Source organism: Jaculus jaculus, chromosome 12 (genome assembly GCF_020740685.1).
Source record: "Jaculus jaculus isolate mJacJac1 chromosome 12, mJacJac1.mat.Y.cur, whole genome shotgun sequence".
NCBI classification, from domain to species: Eukaryota; Metazoa; Chordata; class Mammalia; order Rodentia; family Dipodidae; genus Jaculus; species Jaculus jaculus.
In genome coordinates this window covers 55,991,142-56,013,805 of record NC_059113.1, presented here as the reverse complement: position 1 = coordinate 56,013,805, position 22,664 = coordinate 55,991,142, and the positions used below count along the sequence as shown (strand labels likewise).

General features: G+C 43.0%; 1 protein-coding gene and 1 non-coding gene across 4 annotated transcripts in view; one reads left to right on the top strand and one right to left on the bottom strand.

The window, feature by feature from the left end:
* Slc5a11 (solute carrier family 5 member 11) overlaps window positions 1–21,371 on the top strand; it is an 87,810-nt gene extending 66,439 nt beyond the window's left edge. The window contains exons 9-15 of one of the 3 annotated variants that reach the window (XM_045131134.1): window positions 8,842–8,977; window positions 11,907–12,014; window positions 12,349–12,499; window positions 18,140–18,308; window positions 19,180–19,395; window positions 20,204–20,372; window positions 21,092–21,371. In XM_045131134.1, the coding sequence (XP_044987069.1) occupies window positions 8,842–8,977; window positions 11,907–12,014; window positions 12,349–12,499; window positions 18,140–18,308; window positions 19,180–19,395; window positions 20,204–20,372; window positions 21,092–21,297 (1,155 nt within the window). In that variant the 3' untranslated portion in view covers window positions 21,298–21,371. The remainder of the gene's footprint in view (window positions 1–8,841; window positions 8,978–11,906; window positions 12,015–12,348; window positions 12,500–18,139; window positions 18,309–19,179; window positions 19,396–20,203; window positions 20,373–21,091) is intronic. The other 2 variants (XM_004670169.2, XM_045131135.1) reach the window with 2 other exon arrangements.
* Window positions 1,630–1,733, bottom strand: LOC123453887. Its single transcript, XR_006633061.1, has one exon. It is a non-coding gene; the product is annotated as a U6 spliceosomal RNA (small nuclear RNA).
* Window positions 21,372–22,664: the final 1,293 nt, after the last annotated feature.

Below are 22,664 nucleotides of genomic sequence, written 5' to 3'. Positions count from 1 at the left end.
AACTGGGGTCCTTAGGCTTCACAGGCAAGTGCTTAACTACTAAGCCATCTCTCCAGCCCTATGTTACCTATTTTTATTGAAAACTTCTGTAATTGTAAACAATATTCCATGATAATTCCCTCCCTCCCCCCACTTTCCCCTTTGAAACTCCACTCTCCATCATATCCCCTCCTCCCTCAGTCCAGTCTCTGTTTTATTTTGATGTCATGATCTTTTCTTCCTATTATGATGGTCTTGTGTAGCTAGTGTCAGGCACTGTGAGGTCATGGATATTCAGGCCAGTTGATTCTGGAGAAGCACGTTGTAAGGAGTCCTACTCTCTGTTTGGCTCTTACATTCTTTCTGCCATCTCTTCCACAATGGACCTTGAGCCATGGAAAGTGTTATAGAGAGATATTTCAGTGATGAGCACTCCTCTGTCACATCATCTTAGCACCATGGTGCCTTCTGAGTCATCCCAAGGTCACCGCCTTCCGAAAAGAGATTATCTAACCAAAAGTGAGAGTAGCATTAATATATGAGTATGAACATTAAGAAAGTGCTTATTGGGCAGTTTGGTGAGCATAGTATATACATTTAGCCAAACACCAGCAGACAGTACATCCCTAGGGCTCATGACTACCCGTGTTGTAGGTTTGCAGTATCAGGGATGTATTCCCTCCCATGGGGTGGGCCTCCAGTCCAATGAGAGAGTGGTTGGTTTACCCCATAACAGACATGCCACTATTGCATCCATTGGCTCACTTGGCCTGGCTGGCCAAATTTAAGGTTTGCAGTGTCCACTGCTGAGTGTCTTCACTGGTGATTTCTCTCTCTCCCATTGAACTTCATGCAATATGGCTTTCCCCAGCTTTCTGTCAGCTGGTCTACATGGAGGAAGTTATCAGCCCAGCTCCAGCAAGATTTCTCAGTGACCTGGCAGCCTAAGTATGTGGGGTCTTCAGTAATAGGGTCTTACCATCTATTCCTGGTGAGAACCTAAGAGCCTTGGCAATGGCCTGTAATGTTTTGGGGCATCAGGGACCTCCCTGAACAACAACTCACTGGAAGGTATCCCATCACTAGCACTGACACTTTTCTAGTAACAATCTATGGCTCCTAAGTGTTCCATTGTCCAAAAAGTAGGTTTCCATATGACTTATTTATATCCTCTTAGATTTTGATTAGCCCTCCTTCCACCTTTCCTTTACTCAGTCTTTCCCCAGACCTCACTTAGGCCTTTTCACCCCCATTAATATGTTCTTCTACTTACATATATACAATACCATCTATTAAGCCCCCCTCCCTCCCTTTCTATTCCCTTTATATCTCCTTTCTAGCTTACTAGCCTCTGCTACTGAGTTTTGTTCCTACTCACATAGAAGTCCAATCATTTGTAGCTGGGATCCACATATGAGAGAGAACATGAAATGCCACATGCTTTGACTTTTTTAAGGAACCTCTATACTACCTTTCTTTGAAGGTAGTTTGTTGGAGGAAGACAGCTGCTGGCCAGCAGAATAGCAGCACAAAGGCTTTAAGGAAATATGTAAGTAGTGTGAAAAAAGAAATGGGAAAAACAAAAAGCAGTGTGGCATGGTAAGGGAGGAGAATAGAATCAGTGTTTACATTTCTCTCTCTCTCTTTCTTTTAAATGTGGAACACTTAACAAATCTGTATGTCATCCTTGCCCAGGGACCATACAAATCTCTGGATCATTCTAATCTTAGTATACATATATTCGCAATGAACACCAATGTTTGCATTTCTTTATGTGCACAAAATGTCTTGAGATATGCATGTGCAAAGCCAAGAGAGTAGATACCCACAGGCAGGGAGATGGCAGATGAGCTAGGATAGATGGGAGCTACTTCTCTGCACACTTGTTTGTGCATCCTCAGATTTTAAGCCAGTGAATATATCACCCATTCAAATGCCCCTCCCCACTGTTACATTAGAGGTTTAGGGACCATGTCTGCCAGCTATTCTTCATAGTTAGGACTGGTGGGGGATTCATTAAAGCAATGATGATGGGGTTGGGAAGAGGAAGCAGTACAGGAGACATTTCTGGGAATGAAACCTAGAACCCTGTGTGCCAGAATTCCTCTGTGTGAAAAGTTGAGTACAAGGCTTGAGTAAAAAGTTAAGTACAGGGCTGGAGAGATGGCGTAGCGGTTAAGCGCTTGCCTGTGAAGCCTAAGGACCCCAGTTCGAGGCTCGGTTCCCCAGGTCCCACGTTAGCCAGATGCACAAGGGGGCGCATGCGTCTGGAGTTCGTTTGCAGAGGCTGGAAGCCCTGGCGCGCCCATTCTTCCTCTCCCCCTCTATCTGTCTTTCTTTCTGTGTCTGTCACTCTCAAATAAATAAATAAAAATTAAAAAAAAAAAGAAAACAGAAGTTTAAAAAAAAAAAAAAGTTAAGTACAAGGCTGAGATCCATGCAAATCTGCACCCTGTCTCTTTAAGGGAGACTTTGCCTCTCCACCTTAGCAAATCTCACAGAATAGAGACCATGAAAGAGCACAGAGCCAGGTCAGCATTGTAGGCTTTATATGTGACAAGCCTGGACTCAGCATGACCTTGGGACACTACTTACCATCTCTGAGCATGTTTCCTCACTTGTTAAAATGGTTTTAAAATGGAGCTATGTGAAGAAATTTCATCATAGTCCTTTTGTTTCTGGGACACAAATGACCATAACAAACCACTGTAGCATTTATAGTTTTTCCATGGCTTATGTCTCTGTTCTGTTTTTATTTATTTATTTATTTATTTATTTATTTATTTATTTATTTATTTATTTATTTTTGATTTTTTTGAGGTAGGGTCTCACTCTGGCTCAGGCTGACCTGGAATTCACTATGTAGTCTCAGGGTGGCCTCAAACTCTCAGCAATCCTCCTATCTGTGCCTCCCGAGTGCTGGGATTAAAGGCGTGTGCCACCACGCCCGGCTACGTCTCTGTTTTTGAAACAACTTACCAGCTCATTTTTAAAAAATATTTTTATTTATTCATTCATTCATTCATTTATTTTGGTTTTTCGAGGTAGGGTCTCACTCTAGCCCAAGCTGACCTGGAATTCACTATGGAGTCTCAGGGTGGCCTTGAACTCATGGCGATCCTTCTACCTCAGCCTCCCGAGTGCTGCGTTAAAGGCGTGCACCACCATGACCGACTACTTTTTTATTTATTTTTTATTTATTTGAAAGCAACAGACCAAGAGAGAAAGAGGCAGATAGAGAGAGAGAATGGGCGCACCAGGGTCTCCAGTCACTGCAAACGAACTCCAGACACATGCGCCCCCTTGTGCATCTGGCTAACATGGGTCCTGGATAATTAAGCCTTGAACCAGGGTCCTTAGACTTCACAGGCAAGCACTTAACCGCTAAGCCATATCTACAGCCCTCACCAGCTCATATTTATAATTGGACAGATACTTATTCAGACTATTATACCAATTCAAGTGTGTGCCCCTTAAAGGCCACCTTCAGTCACCTCATTTTGTAGGAGATTCTAAAGACAGTACACAAAGACTTAAGCTTTCAAATGCCAGGAAAAGTAGGACAAAAGGGCTCAGAAGTCCACAGCCTCTTGTAACCTTTAATTCCTGTCAATGATGTAGAACTGTGAGCCAGGTTCCATAGTGTCCAAACAATGTGCTGGTTCACCGTGCTGGTGCTGCTGGGAGATGCTGGTCACTGCCAGTCCTTGGTCCAGACTCTCTTCAAAACTGAAGCAAGCAGCTGGGTGTGATGTCTCACCCCTTTAATCCCAACACTTGGGAGGCAAAGTTAGGAGGATTATTGTGAGTTAGAGGCCAGCCTGGAACTACAGAGTGAGTTCTGGGTCAGCCTGGGACACAGTGAGACCCTACCTCAAAAGAAAGAAAAGAAAAGAAAAGAAACAAAATTGAAGCAAGGCAAGCCATATTCATTGTTTGCTAATGTAGAGCATATTCCAGTTCATCCCAGGCTTCAATCCAGGCTCACTTCAGAACTGAAGCAAGGAGAGCCACATTCACTGTTTGCTGATCTACAGCACATTCCAGGTCATTCTGGGCAGAAATGGGAAAGAAAAATATTACCTGCTAAGAGAAATGGATGGAGATATTTGTTGATGTCGTATTAGGTGCCAGGCATGATCAGAACATTTCATCTGCATTTACTCAGCTTGCTCTCCTGTCATTCCTGTGAGGTGGCTCATTTGTTTCCCCCGGGGGATGCTGTAGAAAGGGGGCATCATATTCTCTGGGCTTGTGGTTTTTAAAAATATTTTATTTACTTATTTGCAAGCAGACAGAGACAGAAAAGAGACAGAGACAGACAGAATGGGTGTGCCAGGGTGTCTAGCCACTGCAAACAAACCCCAGATGCATGCGCAACTCTGTGTACCTTGCCTCACATGAGTACTGGAGAATCAAACCTGGGCCATCAGGTTCTGTAGGCAAATGCTCTAACCACTGACCCATCTCTCCTGTCCTTGTGGTTTTTTTTTTTAAAGCAGCCCAACCTACTCAGAAAGCTCTTTAGCTACCACTTTTATTAAATGTGTATGTGAACACATTTGTGAGAGTGCATATGAGAATGGGTGCACCAGGGCCTCCAGCCACTGCAAACAAACTCCAGATGCATGCGCCACAGTGTGCATCTGGCTTATGTGGGACTTGGAGAATCGAACCTGGGTCCTTAGGCTTTGCAGGCATGTGCCTTAACCACTAAGCCATCTCTGCATCACTGAGACTGTCATTTTTTAGACAAGATCTCTCATTAGTCTGGAGCTTTCTGGTTAGATTAGACTGGCTGGTCTGTGAGCCCCAGAAATTCTCTGTAAATGTCTCCCCCAAGGCTGCATTATAAGCACCATCACACCTGGGATTTTTTTTTTTAACCTGGGTTCTGAGACTAGAACTTAGGTCCTCATTCTTGCAAGGCAAGCACTTTCCTAGTTGAGCTATTGCAGCATCTTTCAGCTATCTTCTAAAACTGTATTTAGAGACCTCTACATTGTGGCAACATAAGTCAGATGTCTTTATAACCATGGCTCTGGGTCTCTAGTAGAAAAGGTTTTGCTTGATAAAGCTATAAATTCTTTTCTGGATGCTTGTTTCAGTAACTTAATGAAGTAAGAATCCTATCAGTGTACATATATCCAAAGGCATTACAGTTGGTATGACCAAAACATCATGTTTTTTGCAGCCCTATTCACAATGACTAAGTTATGGTGCCAACAGAAGTGTCCATCAATGGATGCATAGAGGAAATGTGATAGATATGCAGAACAGAGTGTTATTCAGGATTAAAAAGGAATCCAGTTATTTGTGACAATAGGGATGAACCAGAAGGACACATTAAATGAAATTAGCCAGTCACAGAAAGACAAATGCCACACAAACTAATACACAGAATCTAAAAGACTCTATGGCCGGGCATGGTGGCACATGCCTTTAATCCCAGCACTCAGGAGGCAGAGGTAGGAGGATCGCTGTGAGTTTGAGGCCACCCTGAGACTACACAGTTAATTCCAGGTCAGCCTGAGCTAGAGTGAAACCCTACCTCAAAAAACAAACAAACAAACAAAAGATTCTATGTTCATTCATTTATTTATTTGAGAGCAAGAGACACAGAGAGAAAAGAGGCAGATATAGAGAGAGAATGGGAGCACCAGGGCCTCCAGCCACTGAAAACTAACTCCAGACGCATGCGTTCCCCTTGTGCATCTGGCTAATGTGGGTCCTGGGGAATCAAACCTCAAACCAGGGTCCTTAGGCTTCACAGGCAAGCGCTTAACTGCTAAACCATCTCTCCAGCCCAAAAAAGAGTCTATGAACTCATAGAAGCAGAAAATAGAGTGATGGCTAACAGGGGTTACACATACACCCCCCCCCCCAGACATGCCCAAAGTAACTTTAAGAACTCTTTTAAAAAAGAATGCTAGCCAGGTATGGGGGCACATGTCTTTAATCCCAGCAATTGAGAGGCAGAAATAGGAGGATCACCGAGAGTTCCAGACTACCCTGTAACAACATAGTAAATTCCAGGTCAGCCTGGGCTACAGTGAGACCCTACCTTGAAAAACCAAAAAAAAAAAAAGAACAAATAAGAAAAAAAAATACAAAAATCCTGGTGTATGCATGCACATACACAGAAGTGCAAATTGTGAATAAACAAATAAATAAATGGCATTAAAAAGAACCAGTCACTGTTATTATCTTTATCCCCATTTTGCAGATTTGATACAACCAAGGCTGGGGAGGGGAGGTGGTTAAGAAACTGTTGGGGAGGGATGATGGTTAAAAAACTGTTGAAGTCCATAAGGACCAGTCTCTCTTTACTGCCAACAACTCTATTCACTAACTGAAGTCCACCAGCCAGATGTCCTCTTGACTCTGATAACTACCCTCAGTTGCATTTCTGTGCAGAAGCTTCCACTGTGGCAATTATCTGTCCTTCTTTCCAGTATAGACAAGACATTTTGTGCATGGTTCTCATGGGAAGAATACATGGTGAGGTGAAGCGATGCCATGACAGATAAGAATACAGCTCCTTTGTGCTGCCCCTGCCCTTGACTTAAGATTACATCATCATTCTCCTTAGTCCATATTGTTTTCGACTGAGATGTGGTCTGTCAAGAATCACTTTACTATCATTTTAGGATCTGAAAGCCACAGAATGATCATGTTCCACTTGGGGGACTAGGACATTTTTGACTTCTGTCTGATTGGTTTAGGTCCAGTGGGTACTGGTATCTGTCCTGGCATTTGTGCCCCGGGAAGTTTCTCTCACTGTTTCTGGAATTAGGCCACCAGTGAGGACACTTAATACTGCTGCTAGTATTTTGGTGCCTCTGGCAATTGTCAATAAGGTTCAGTTCTATAAGTGACATCATCTTTGCCCAAAATTTGTATTGTGAAATACAACAAAGTATTAGGTGTCTGGCGTAGGTTAGGGATAAAACCACCTATGGGCACTCTTCCTATGACAGGTGCTGATTTCGTGGACTCTAGTCAGTGAGAAAAAATAGTTTTAGGGCTATGGAGATAGCTCAGTCAGTAAAGTGTTTGCTTTACAAGTATGAAGACCTGAGTTTGAATCTCAGCATCCATGAGACATGCTAGGAGTGACAGCATGTGCCTCTGACCCCAAGGCTGGGAAGAGTAAGACAGGAGAATCCCTAAGGCTTGAGAATCAGTAGTCTAACCTAATTGGTGAGCACAGGCCAGTGAGAGAGACTGTCTCAAATGAGGTATGCAGCAATCTTGAACATCAACTCCTAAGGTTGTCCTTCGGCTTCCACAGGCACATGTACACATGTGCCCATTGCACCATACACACAAGTGTGCCTATACACACACACCCCCACCACACACAACACACATATGCTCACAAGGTAGGGTCTCACTCTAGCTCAGGCTGACCTGGAATTCACTAGGTAGTCTCAGGCTGCCCTTGAACTCACGACGATCCTCCTACCTCTGCCTCTCAAGTGCTGGGATTAAAGGCACACACAATAGTTTTAGCATAAAAGGACTTTTTACATAATGTCTATCCCTCAGAGGCACATTATGGCAACTAATACTTATGGGGAAAGTTACTGTGTATTAGAGACTATCCTAAATATTCCAAATGTCCTCCCTTCACTTATCAAAACTGTCCATTTGATCAGTGAGAAAACTGAAGCAACAAAGGTGATGTTGGTTGCCCAAGATCACACAGCCAGGAGGTGCAGGGGGAGGATTTGAACTGAGGCTGTATCTCTACCTTGCAGTTCATACTGTAACCAAGCCTGGCACCATGTCATCAGAGATTCTTTCTTTCTCCATCTCCTGAGTTCTTTCCTCTGAGGTGACTTCACTCACAGAAGTTTCCCAGTGTGGTGATAAGAATGCAGCCTGCCTGCCCAGGCCATCTTCACAGTTAGCAACCCTCTGGAGGCTACCAGCATTGGGTGCTTCTTTATTTTTTGTTTTTTCAAGGTAGGGTCTCATTGTAGCTCAGGCTGACCTAGAATTCACTATGTAGTCTCAGGGTGGCCTTGAAGTCACGACAATCCACCCATCTCTGCCTCCTGAGTGCTGGGATTAAAGGCTTATGTCACCACACCCAGCTTCTTTCCTTTTAAAAAATGTTCTGCTGACAAGCTGGCTAGCTAGACTAGCCAAATTGGTGAGCCCTAGGTTCATGTGAGAGACTGACTCAGTAAATAAGTTGAAGAGTGGTCATAAAAGACACCAGAAATCAACCTCTGGCTTCCATGTATGTGTGAATATTTGTTACTACATGCACTGCACACATGCATGCAACACACACATACACACGCATAAAATCAAGAAACCTTTTCTCACCAATGTCTAAAACTTTGTTCAAGGGGATAGAGAGATGGCTTAGCAGTTAAGGTACTTCCCTATGAAGCCAAAGGACCCAGGTATGATCCCCCAGAACCCACATAAGCCAGATGCACAAGGGGACACATGCGTCTGGAGTTCATTTGCAGCCTCTGGAGGCCCTGGAATGCCCATTCTCTGTCCATCTCTCTTCTCTCTCTCTCTCTCCCTGCTTGCAAATAAATAAAATAAGAATAAAAAATGTTCTACTGAAAGATTTGACTATTTGGAATACATGGTTTAACTGATCATGGTAGTCACAGAGTTGGGAAGAATTCTAATTGGCCAGGTCTAACTCTGGAGGGTACCAAGATGGAGTCATAGCCAGTCCAAGTAAACTATGGTAATGAAGGCTAGGAAGAGATGCTTTCTCAAAGCCAAGCCAGGCAGACCTTAATCCCAAATTCACTAGTCCTGTTGAGATGCTATGCACAGCTAATGACAAAACCATCTCAGCTTTCAACCTCACTGGCTGTGTTCCAGGTGATTGTTCAGCGGACCTTGGCTGCCAAGAACCTGTCCCATGCCAAAGGAGGTTCCCTGATGGCTGCATACCTGAAAGTACTCCCCCTTTTCCTAATGGTGTTCCCTGGTATGGTCAGCCGGGTTCTCTTTCCAGGTAAGAAGGCAGGTGGGGATGAGGTCATGTGTCTGCCTACAAGACTTAGACCCTGGGAAGTGTTCCAAAATGCTTCTTCCCTAAGAGGGTAGGACCAGGGTATTGGTGACTAGAACAGAGGTGTTCCCTCCAGGTTCCTCTGTCCAGTAACCTACGGACTTCAGAATGCTGCCCAACACTGGCTAAGCGAGCTGGTCCTACCCACGTTCCAAGCCAACTGGGTGGGCCTTCACTTAGAGGCTTCCTCAACATTTTTTTTTTTTTTCGAGGTAGGGTTTCACTCTAGCCCAGGCTGACCTAGAATTTATTATGTAGTCTCAGGCTGGCCTTGAATTCACAGCAAGCCTCCTACTTCAGTCTCCCAAGTGTTGGGATTAAAGGTGTGTGCCACCACACTTGGCCTCAATATTTTTATACCACCAAACTAGGCTTAAATTGTGTAGTCCCAGATGCTTATCTCCATTCATGCTATCACACTTCAGTATTTGAGCTCAACGATTTGGTAATATTGATCCAACAGATTCATTTTTGGTATACTTTTCTTAACAAATGTTAGGGGACATCAAAGACTCTAAGATATTTAATACATATACACACTTTTTTTTTTTTTTTGAGGCAGGGTCTCACTCTAGCCCCAGCTGACTTGGAATTCACTATGTAGTCTCAGGCTGGCCTCAAACTCACAGTGATTCTCCTATCCCAAGTGCTGGAATTAAAGGTGTGTGCCACCATGGCTGGCATACAAACTTTTTTTGAGACAAGATTTCCCCATGCATCCCAAGCTGGCCTTAAACTCATGATTTTTCTGAATCTGTCTCCCAAGTTCTGGGATTATCAGTGTGTACCATTATAATAGCTTTTATTTTTGTTTAACTGAGGTAATGATAGGTTTGAACCATGGAAATAGATAATACTTAGCAGGGTTATGTGACTGGGATTCACTGTGGTGCGTGGAGCTGGTTATCTGCACAGAGCAACTTTCTTTTTCCTTTAAACATCTCCATCAAGGGTGATATTAGCTTAAAAAGAACTATAAAGTGGAAAGTTTCTTCCCCTACCTTAATACTATACAAAGTTAAGCAAGAAAGGATAGGATAATATGGTCTGTTAATTGCTCCAGCTTGGTCAAAACCACTTTTAGGACTTACAAATATTAGGACAAGGGGCTAGGGAGATGGCTTAGTAGTTAAAGGTACTTGCTTACAAAGCCTACTACAATTCCCCACCCACATAAGGCTGGATGGGCATCTGTTGACAGAGGCAACAGACCCTAGAGTACCCATAAACATAAATACACCAGCAAATAAATAAAATTCTAAAAAAGAATTAGGAGGAAAGAGTTGGGAATGAGAAGCAAGGCCAGGTCAATGGTTCTGAACTCTAAGAAGTCTGCTTCTAGCCCAGGTGGAATCTGTGCCTCCAGTCAGGGGCACATAGTTTGCAAAAACCACAAGGGAGGTAACGTGGAAAATCCAGTTGTTGAGCAAGGCCTGGTAGAGGAATAGAGAACATGGCCTAAAGCAAGCAGCATTCACTGTGCACTCGGTAAGGGCCAGGCCTTGTGGAGAGTCCTCCAGGGTGAGGATTAGAGCTCTGGTCTGGACTGCCCATGTCCAAGCTTTGGCTGAGATATTTCTGAGCTATGAAACCTTGCATGCATCATTTAACTTTTCTTTGCATTTGTTTCTTCACTTGTAAAATGGGGATAATAATACTGCATACAGCTTGAAGCAGCTCCAGCTACATGGCAAACACTATATGCTATGGTTTGGATGAATGTCCCTCAAAAGTCCATATGTAAACATGAGGTCCCCAGGGTGGTGGAAACACTGGCAGGTGTTGTGAATCCTTAAGAGGTAAGGCTTCATGGTGAATCCTTAGGTCTTTGGGGTCATGGCCTCAAATGGGGTTGTGGGAGCATTGGGCCTCTTATCTCCTATCTCCTTCTCTCTCTCTCACTCTTGCTCCAACCACATTTCTGCTTTCATCACCTACTACTTTCATCAGAGGCCCAGGTCAATGAGTTACCTCATCTAAGACTTGAGCCTCTACAACAATTAGTCAAACCGAACTTCTCTGGTCTTTGTAGGTATCCTATATCAGTAACACAAGCTGACCACTCATAGTTTTGTTTATGCATATGTAGTTGGCTTTCCATGCACCTAGTTTTTTTCATCCATATTTTCAACCAACTGCAGATGGAAAATATTTGAAAAAATTATGTCTGTGTGCATACGTACAGACTTTCCTTGTCATTATCCCTTAAATAATGCAGTATAACCACTATTTATACATTTACATCACAGTGGGTTTTATAAACAATCTCAAGATGACTTAAAGTATACTGGATACTGTATGTGGATTCCATACAAATACTACATCATTTATATCAGGGACTCAGCATCTTCAGGCTTTGGCAGCCATGATGGTCCTGGAGCCAGATGCTCCCCCGCCCCCACACAACTATATCACCTCATTTCATCCTCAAACTACCATACTATTATTGCTGTTGTATCGTACAAAAATGAGGAAATTGAAACTCAGGGAGAGGCATTCTTGCATTCATTTTTCCATGTGTCCAACATCTATTTTGAGAGCTAGGCCTTACTTTATTACACCCTCAAGAACCGTAAGTGTCTTAGCTTTATTTAGGTTCCAAGGGCAATAGAAGATGCATCCTCAGTATTTTCTATATACTTGTTGCTAAGTGTTTTTACATGTGTCATTTCAGCCAACTATCACTCTAGAGTTATGCCATTATTCCAGACTGGTCAAGTCAGCTGAGAAAGGTTAAGTAACAAGGTCACAGCTTGAAGGCTGAAGAAGATTCCTATTCCACTTATCTGTTAGCTCATATACAATAGACCTGTCTCCGGGTACTGGTTCTGGAACCTGTCTGCCCCACCCTGGGCCTGTGTTTCTTCCATAGATCAAGTGGCTTGTGCACACCCAGACATCTGCCAGAAGGTCTGTAGCAACCCCTCTGGCTGTTCTGACATCGCATATCCCAAACTTGTGCTGGAACTACTGCCCACAGGTAATATCCTCTTGCCTTCACACTGAGTCCCCAGGAGCACCCAGAAAGGAGAATATTGGCTGGGCGCTGATCTGAGGTAGGGACAAGACGGGAGGCTGTTTGTGGGAATAGGGTTTGGGCTCAGAGGTTGAGTGCCACAACCTAGGGCCCCTCAAAAAGTCAGGATCAGAGGTCTCTGAGGCCCAGTCCAACCATCTCCTTTGAGGTTCTGCCTCCTCAGAACTGAGCCCATCAGGATCAGCTAGCTTTGGGCATGGGGGAACAGGATCATGAATGAAGGCAGACACTGTTACCAGAAAGCACAAGGCCCATAGACCTCCCTTCTGCCCCCCAGGACTCCGTGGGCTCATGATGGCTGTGATGGTGGCGGCTCTCATGTCCTCCCTCACCTCCATCTTTAACAGTGCCAGCACCATCTTCACCATGGACCTCTGGAATCATATCCGGCCACGGGCGTCTGAGAGGGAGCTCATGATTGTGGGCAGGTAAGGTCTTATAGAGAGGGGTTGGGCAGTAAAAACTGTACATAACCAGCAAAGAGAGAACTGAGGTCATAGAGAAGCCCAGATGAGGCATACTATCTACCCATTTAAGAGATGTTCATACCAAGTACCAGCATGGAGCAGTAAGAAGATGCAGCTCTGACATCATGAAGAGGAGAAGCCAACATATGATTACAGCCACAGCCAGAGATCTGATGGAGTCAGGAAGTCTACAAGTTCAGAGAAGGAACACTAAACCTGGGTGGGGACCTGAGAGACAGTGGGGGGAGATGGCCAGATCAAAGTGAGAAGTATGTTCTGAGGAATGATGGGAGGAGCAGATCAAAGAGAGGAGGATATTCTGAGGGATGGTGGGGGTTGGCAGATAAAGGAGAGAAGGATAAAGACCTTGTAATCTAAAACATGCAGAACTCTTAAAACATAACATAGCCAACAACCAGAAAATTTGAATATACATTTTGCTAAGGAAGATAAATAAATGGCCAGTGAGTCCATGAAAGAATGTTTAATATAATTAACCACAAAAAATCCAAATTAAATCTTCAATTAGATACTACTACACACCAGAATGTCTGTCCAACAACAAGAGCCAAGCATTGTGGTACATGCCTGTAATCCCAGCCCCTGGGAGGCTAAGACAGGAAATTCTCCAGTTTGAGACTGGCCTGGGCTACACAGTGAGCTCCAGGCCAGTCTGGGATAGATATACAGTAAGATCCTGTTTCAATAAAAGTGGGATGTTGGGCATGGTGGTGCACACCTTTAATCCTAGCACTTGGGAGGCCAAAGTAGGAGGACTGCCTTGAATTTGAGGTTTCCTTGAGACTACATAGTGAATTTCCGGTCATCCTGGGCTACAGCAAGACCTTACCTCAAAAAAAAAAAACAAAAAAAAAAAAAACAAACAAACAAAACAAAACAGTGAAAACACTGGAACTTTTTTTCTTTTTTTATTGACAACTTCTATAATTATAGACAGACAATAAACCATGGTAATTCTCTCCCTCCACTTTCCCCTTTGCAACTCTACTCTCCATCGTAACCCTTCTCCCTCTCAACCAGTCTCTTTTTTTAGATGTCATCATCTTTTTCTTTTACTATGATGGCCTTGTGTAGGTAGTATCAGGCACTGCAAGATAATACAGGCCATTTTGTGCCTAGAGGAACGCATTATAAGGAGTCCTACCCTTCTTTTGGGTCTTCCATTCTTTCTGCCACCTCTTCCACAATGGACACTGAGCCTTGAAAGGTGTGATAAAGATGTTTCAGTGCTGAGCACTCTTCTGTCACTTCTTCTCAGCACTATAGTGCCTTCTGAGTCATTCCAAAGTCAATGCTATCTGAAGAGAAGCTTCTCTCACCAAAAGTAAGAGTAATATAAATATATGGGTATGAATATTAAGAGGAGTGGTTACCAGGGAGTTTGGTGGGCATAGTATATATATTTAGGCAGACACCAGCAGGCGTTACACCCCTAGGGCTCATGACTTCCCTCTTTATAGGTTTTCAGTATCAGGCATGCATTCCCTCCCATGGAATGGGCCTCCAGTCGTTAGACAGCAGTTGGTTTCCCCTATAACAGACATGCCACTATTATACCTGTTGGCTCATTTGGTCTTGCTGGCCAAATTTAAGGCTTGCAGTGTCCGCTATTGTTATCTCCATTGTTGATTTCTGTCTCCCATGGAACTACATGGAGCATAGTTTGTTGTTTTTTTTTCTCCAGCTTTCTGTCAGCTGATCTACACAGGGGAGGTTTTCAGCTAAGCTCCAGCAGTATTTCCCAGTGAGCCTTGAAGTACAAGTATGTGGACTCTTCAGCAGTAGGGTCTTATCATCTATTCTAGATGGGAAATCACGGGCCTTGGTAATTACCTATAATGTTTTGGGACATCAGGGACCTTCCTGGCCAACAACTCACTGGGAGGTATTCCTTCCCCAGCATTAAAAATTTTCTAGTAAAAATATATGGCTTCTGGGTGTGCCACTGTCCAAAAAGTAGGTTTCCATATGACTTATTTATATCCTCTTAAGATTTTGATTAGTTATCCCCCCACCTTTATCCAATCTCTTCTCCTGACCTCACTTAGGCCTATCCACCCCCATTAATCTCTTCTTCTACTTACACATATATAATACCATTCTGGTAAGTCTCCCCTCCCTTTCTATTTCCTTTATATCCCCTTTTTAGCTTACTGGTCTCTGCTATTGAGTTTTATTCCAACTCACACAGAAGTCCAACATTTGTAGCTAGGATCCACAGATGAAAGAGAACATGTGACGTTTGGCTTTCTAGGCCTGGGTTACCTCACTAAGTACAATGCTTTCCAGATTCATCCATTTCCCTGCAAATTTCATTTTTCTTTATTGCTGAACAGAACTCCATTGTATAAATGTACCACATCTTCATTACCCACTTATAAATTGAGGGACATCTAGGCTGGTTCCATTTCATAGCTATTGTGATTAGAGCAGCAATAAACATAGTTGTGCAAGTATCTCTAAGGTAGTGAGAAGAGTCATTAGGATATATGTATAGAGTGCTATAGCTGAATCACATCGTAAATCTATTTTTAGCTGTCTCAGGAACCTCCACAGATATTTCCACAATGGCTATACCAGATTGCATTCCCACCAACAGTGTAGAAGGGTTCCTCTTTTCTGCATCCTCACCAACATTTATTGCCATTTGTTTTCTTGATGGTAGCCAATATGACAGAAGTGAGATAGGATCTCAAAGTAGTTTTAATTTGCATTTCCCTGACGGCTAAGGATGTAGAATATTTTTTAGATGTTTATATGCCATCTGTATTTCTTCTTTTGAGAACTCTATTTAGTTCCATAGCCCATTTTTTTAAATGGGTTGTTTGATTTCTTAGTATTTAGTTTTTTTAATTCTTTGCATATTCTGGATTCCTGTATATTAATCCTGTCACATGTATAGCTGGCAAAGATTTTCTCCCATTCTGTAGGTTGCCTCTTTGCTATATTCACAGTGCCCTTTGCTGTGCAAAAGCTCTGTAATTTCATGAGGTCCCAGTGATTGATTAGTGGTTTTATTTCCTGAGCAACTGCAGTTATATTCAGAAAGATTTTGTCTATATCAATAGGTCGAAGGTTCCCCCCTACTTTTTCCTCTAGCAGTTTTAGCGTTTCAGATCTGATATTAAGGTCTTTGATCCATTTGGACTTGATTCTTGTGCATGGAGAGAGATAAGGATCTATTTTCATCCTTCTACAGATACATATCCAGTTTTCCTAGAACCACTTGTTGAAGAGGCTATCTTTTCTCCAATAAGTATTTTTTGCATTTTTGTTAAGGATCAGGTGGCTGTAGCTGCCTGGACTTACATCTGGGTCCTCTATTCTGTTCCATTGATCTATGTGCCTGTTTTTGTGCCAGTACCATGCTGTTTTGGTTACTATGGCTCTGTAAGACAGGTTAAAATCAGGTATGGTAGTATCAACAGACTTTTTTTTGTTGCTCAAAATTGTTTTAGGTATTCGAGGTGGGTTTTTTTTTTTTCATGCTTCCAAATAAATTTTAGAATTGTTTTTACTACTTCCATGAAGAATGCCATTGGAATTTTGATGGGGATTGCATTAAATGTGTAGATTGCTTTGGTATGATTGCCATTTTCACAATTTTGATTCTTCCAGTCCAATGACATGGTATGTCTTTCTATTTCCTAGTGTCTTCTGCAATTCCTCGCTTGAGTGTTTTAAAGTTTTCAGAGATCCTTTACTTCCTTGGTTTATTCCAAGGTTATTTTTTTGATGCAATTATGAATGGGAATGATTCTCTGATTTCATCCTCTGTGTATTTTTTAGCATATAGGAAGGCTACTGATTTCTGTGTGCTTATTTTGTATTCTCCTACATTGCTGTAAGTGTTTATCAGCTCTAACAGTTTGCTTTTAGAGACTTTAGGTTCCTTTATGTATAGAATCATATCATCTGCAAATAATGATAATTTGATCTCTTCCTTTCCAATTTGTATCCCTTTTATGTATGTCTCTTGCCTTACTGCTATGGCTAAGATCTTCAGTGCTATATTAAATAAAAGTGGGGACAGTGGACACTCTTTGTCTTGTGGAACTCTTTTATAAAAAAAAATGTGAGCAGAGAGAGGGAGGGGGAGAGGCAGAGGAGGAGGGAGACTTATGTGTAAATGAATGAATGGATATATGGGTGTGCCAGAGTCTCCTTCTGCTCCAAACAAACTCCAAATTTATGTGCCAATTGGCTAATCTAGTTTTATATGGTACTGAAGAATTGAACCTGGAATGTCATTCTTTGCAAGCAAGCACCTTTCATTGCTGAGTAGTCTCCCTAGTCTGAAACTGGAACTTTTTCTTTTTTCATTTATTTATTGCAGTAGGGTCTCAGTCTAACTCAAGCTGACCTGGAATTCACTATGTAGTCTCAGGGTGGCCTCGCACTCATGGCAATCCTGCTATCTCTGCCTCCCAGGTACAGGATTAAAGGCGTGTATCACTATGCCCAGCTTTTTTTTTTTTTTATGTTTTTTTTTTTGACGTAGGTTCGCACTCTAGCCCAGGCCAACCTGAAATTCACTATATGGTCTCAGGGTGGCCTTGAATTCATGGTGATCCTCCTACCTCTGACTACTGAGTGCTGGGATTAAAGGCGTGCATCACCACACCCAGCTTTTTTTGTTTGTTGGTTTGTTTGAGGCAGGGTCTCACTCTAGCTCAGGCTGACCTGCAACTTAACTCTGTGGATCAGAGTGGCATTGAACTCACAGTGATCCTTCTACCTCATCTTCCTGGGTACTGACATTAAAGGCATGTGGCACTATACCCAGCTACAAAACTGGAACACTTATACGTGGTGGATAGGACCAATTCCACTATTCAAAACCACTCTCCAGTTTCTTTGTACATTAAGAATAAACTTACCACATTACCTAGTCATTTATATTTCTAGAAAAGAATGCATTTCAGAGCCCTGGTATATACATTTCATGCAAGCACTATTTATAGTAGCCAAAAGAGAGCAAACAATCCAAACTGTTCATCAATTGGAGAAGGATAATAATGTCAAGGAATAGCATGTCTGTGACAGTGGAATATCTGAAACCATAAAAGCAATGACATGAGCCAGGTGTAGTGGCACACACCTATAATCCTAACCCTCAGGAGGCTGAGGCAGGAAGAGCATAGTTTCCAAGCCAGCCTGGGCTACATAGCCAAGACCTTGTCTCAAAAGTATTGTGTGTGTGTGGGAGGGGGATGAAATAGAACCCTATAAATAATTGTGTAATGAAAGAAGCTAGCTGAAACAGACCACATACTATAAGATACCACTTACAGGAAAATGCAAGAAAGGTAAACTATAGAGTCAGAAACAGACACAAGGTCAGAGCAAGAATAAAATGTCGGTGGGGTTCAGGGAATTTAGGTATGGTCCATGTTCTAAATGTTGATTGTTTATGGCTGTACAAGTTTATAAATTCAGTGAAAGACATGTGATTGTATACTTATAAGGGATGAATTTCATGTAACCTAGACCTCAGTGTAGATGTATAATAGAGGAGAGCAAAGTAGATTTGCAGGGAAGACAGGATGGATGTGAACCTCTCTCTACCTGCTCACACAGGGTGTTTGTGCTTATACTTGTGTTGGTCTCCATCCTCTGGATCCCCGTGGTTCAGGCCAGCCAGGGAGGCCAACTCTTCATCTACATCCAATCCATCAGCTCATACCTACAGCCACCCGTGGCTGTGATCTTCATCATGGGATGTTTCTGGAAGCGAACCAATGAAAAAGTAAGTCTGGATTGTCCAACACAATACAAGCCCCAGTCGCTGCCCATGAAGACTGGGAGAGCTGGTGGGGAGAGGTCTGCTGGGGAACTTGTGTGGTCTGCCCTTGATGTTTTCAGGGGGCTGAGCTCTGTGTTGGAAGAGCTGGCCTTTGATAGAACACAATGGGGGTTCTCAGAATTATCTCAGTACAATTCTGTTTTGAGATAGGGTCTCACTATGTCAGTGCAGGCTGGCCTCAAACTCCTGATCATCCTGGCTCTCGCTTATTTGGCTTACATGTATGAAATACCACATTTGACCTCTTGAAATACTCTGTCATTCAATAGGGAAGCCACACTAGGAGGGCATGAGTACAATGCATGTATTAAGTTCATTACAGGTGGACATGAGGATCTTGGGTTCTCTACTGGCAGATTCATCCAACAGCATATCGAAAAATATTTGGGACAAACTGCTTGTGTACTGAGCATGTACAGACTGATTTCCTTGTCATTTTTCCTAAACCATATAGTATAACAACTATTTAAATAATCTCTACAACATACTGTTCATTTTAAGTAACCTAGAGATAATTTCGAGTATGTAGGAGGTTATTTGTTGGTTACATGAAAACACTGTATTTTTTTTATATAAGTGACTTGAGCATCTGGGGATGTTGGCATCCATAGATGGGCCTGAAACCTGGAACCAATTGCTTGAGGATACTAAGGTCTGTCTGTATTTGTAGAGGATAAACAGATAACTAGCTCCAAACCTTTCCAAATCACAGATATATTCAGTGATCATCACAAAAAAGACATGCTCTGGTCAGGGCTTCTTGATGTTTTTGATGCCTTCAGTGTCCCTAAGGTAGCTTTGCTCTGGTTTGCAGGGTGCCTTCTATGGCCTGACTTTGGGCCTGCTGCTAGGAATGGTCAGGCTGGTCCTGGATTTTATCTACGTACAGCCTCGCTGTGACCAGCTGGATGAACGGCCAGTTGTGGTGAAGGATGTCCACTACCTCTACTTCTCCATGATTCTGTCATTCACCACCCTCATCACTGTGTTCACCGTGAGCTGGTTCACAGAGCCACCTTCTAAGGAGATGGTACATTTTGGGTTGACAGAGCCATCAAGATTATTAACTGCAAGTGACAGAACATGAACTCAAGTTGGCTTAAGCAAACCCCACTAAATATCCAAAAAGCTGGAGAAGGGCTAGAGAGATGGCCCATGTTTGATCTCTCTCCAGTTCCCACATAAGCCAGACACACAAAGGTGACACAAGTGCAAGGTTGTACATGCACACTAGGTGGTGCAAGCATCTGTAGTTTTCAGTAGCTGAGGCCCTGGTGTGCCAATTCTCTCTCTCTCTCTCTCTAAAAAAAAAATTCCGGAGAAAAGTCCAGGGTTCGTCATGTTGATTTATGAGCAGTATATGTTGAGTTAGCTGAGGACTCAGAACATATCACCAGACTCCATTTCTCACCTCTAGTTCAATTCTGAGGCACTGTATGTAGCCAAGCAGTCTCCAGGGATGAGTCCTTTTTGACTGCCATCAATCAGTTCTCTTCCTGATTCCTCAGGATGGCATTAGCTCATCTCTGAACCAGTTAAATTTGTGGGGCTATATGGCTGAGCCAAAGGTACTAACCCATGCATAGTTCCCATAATACATTAGGTCTACAGCTAAGCTCTGAGGGTCAGAATAAGGGACAGTTAGAGAGCATAACTAGAGCACCATGGTGGTCAGCGGAAGGTAGGGGAGTAAGAGAGCTATATGGCAGTGGGGGAGTTGGAGCTTGTTTGAGGTTCAGAACAATTTTGAGCAGCTTCAGGGATGAAGGCTGAGCTGAGAGCAAGCAGGGTATGAGGAAAGATGGACACCTATGTCTTAGTTTGCCTCTGCTCCTTAGGTCAGCCGATTGACTTGGTTTACTCGCCAAGACTCCATGGTCCAGAAGAACCCAGTACCATTAGCAACTCCCCTGCCTCCTACCCTCTCTCAGAATGGTACCTCAGAGGCCACCAGCACTGACATCCAGTTGGAGATTATTCAAGAAAATATGTCCAAAACCCAGAACTGTAAGTTGTCTGTGATCTCAGTTGCAGTAGAGCTTAAAAAGCATGAAGTATTTAAGGGGAAATTCTTTTATCAGATCACAAGCCAGAAAAGTGGGCAGACTTGGAATTTCAGCACCCCCTGGCTTTGCTGTTTGGTCCTTTTCCTCTGTCCACTATCCACAAAGACGATGTGCAACAACTGTCAACAGAAGCTCCTATGGGCAATAAGAGCAAAGCCAGTACCTCCTAAAACACAGCTCATTTAATCCTCATGTGACAACCAAACTTGGGCCTGAGCACTACAGTGTTCTCTGAATTATGTAATTTTTGTTTTGCTCACTTAATAAAGTGTGAGTTTACTTATAAGAACTGAGAGATTTCACATAAGATTCTCATGCCCATTTTCTCTTAAAAAATAGGACTCTCAGGCTGGCCTCAAATTTACAGTGATCCTTCTACCTCTGCCTCCCAAGTGCTGAGATTAAAGATATATACCACCATGCCTGGCTAGAAAGTCTATACATCTTTAATACATCCTTTCCTTGAAAATTTTTTTTAAATCAATATTTGGTTGAATCTTCAAATAAGGGGCCACAAATATGGAGGGTTGAGTGTACCTTGCAGTAAAAGAACATAGAATACTTATCTCAGTTGGTGAATACGTGTGGTAGGCACCGTCTTCTTCCTTCTTGGGGAGACATGGCTTCTCTATGACCTTCCTTTGCTGGGTTCTTTTTTAGGTGCTGTGTCCCCAAAGCCATCCAAGATGGTGAAAACCATCTTGTGGCTCTGTGGAATGGAGACCAAGGACAAAGGGGAGCCCCCAAAGAAAGCAGAGCCCATCTTAGTTTCATTGGAGGAAAACCCCATTGTAAAAACCCTTCTAGATGTCAACTGCCTTCTCTGCATCAGCTGTGCCATCTTCCTCTGGGGCTACTTTGGCTAACACAGGGTGAGCCCAGTGGTCCAAGCTCTCAGTTTGTTTCCAACACCCTATTTTTTAATGAAAGAAAACAAAATAATAATAATAAAGCTATTGTTTTTTTTCCATGAGGTTTAAAGGTGTTAATGAGCCATTTTCAATGACATTTGTCTGTCTTTTTTTTTTTCTTTTCCTTTTTTTTCTTTGGTTTTTCGAGGTAAGATCTCACTCTAGCCTAGGCTGATCTGGAATTCACTATGGAGTCTCAGAGTGGCCTCAAACTCATGGCAATCCTCCTACCTCTGCCTCCCAAGTGCTGGGATTAAAGGCATGCACCACTACGCCTGGCTCTTTCTTTCTTGAAAGGAATACTTGGTCACCAAAGCTTTTCTCATTGTAGTACTTGCTCCTGAACATGATTTCTTGGGAACAGATGTGTGTGTAGTACTCTAAAGTCTAAGAAAATCAGAGGCTATATGGTGGTACATGCCTATAATCCCAGCACATCCTGATATAGGATTGCAAGTCTGAGGCCAACTTGGACAGATAGCAAGACTGTCTCAAAAAGGGGGGGGGCTGGAGGGGTGGATTAGTTGTTAAGGTGCTTGCCTGCAAAGTCAAGGGACCCAGGTTCCACTCCCCATACCCACATAAGCCAGATGCAAATGGTGATGCATGTGTCTGGAGTTCATTTGCAGTAGCTGGAGGCCCTGGAGTGCCCTTTCTCTCCCTCTCTCTAAAATACATGAATAAAAAAAGTTTAAAGCTTTAAAAAATAAAAAAAAACTATATGTGATACTGCATGCCTGTAATACCAGTACATCAGACAATCAGGAGCACATTTAAAGATAGAACTCATAAGAAAAAGACTATCTCTGGGGCAGACCAGCACACAAGTTCACCAGTCCTGAGGTAGTGGGGTGGGTAGAGCTACTTACTGATCCTGCCCCACTGAGCTGGGAAGTCTATCATAAGACCCAAATTCATAGATAATTTCAAGAAAAATAGGAGCTATGCCCCCCACCTAGACATTCAATGATACGAGTTCCTAGTTGATATCCACAGCACCTAGAACCAGCTAATTCAATGGAAACTGCATTATCCCAGAGTGTTCCTTGTTGGAAGGCCTGGCCTTCCCTCACTAATACAAATGGCAGCTGCAAGCTGGACAAAAGGCACCCTCAGCTCTCTCAGGAAGGGCTTATGTGGGAAACTATTTACTAGTGGAGTTTCTAGTCAGACCCATGTAACTGGCTCCTAGCAAGGGCCTAAGATGGCATGAGAGGCAAGTAGGCTCAAAGGGAATCAGTATTGCAAACTGTGGGGAGAGCTCTGGCATAGCCACAGCCAGATCTTGTCCATTTGTCCTTCATGGTGGGCTGGACTTCAGC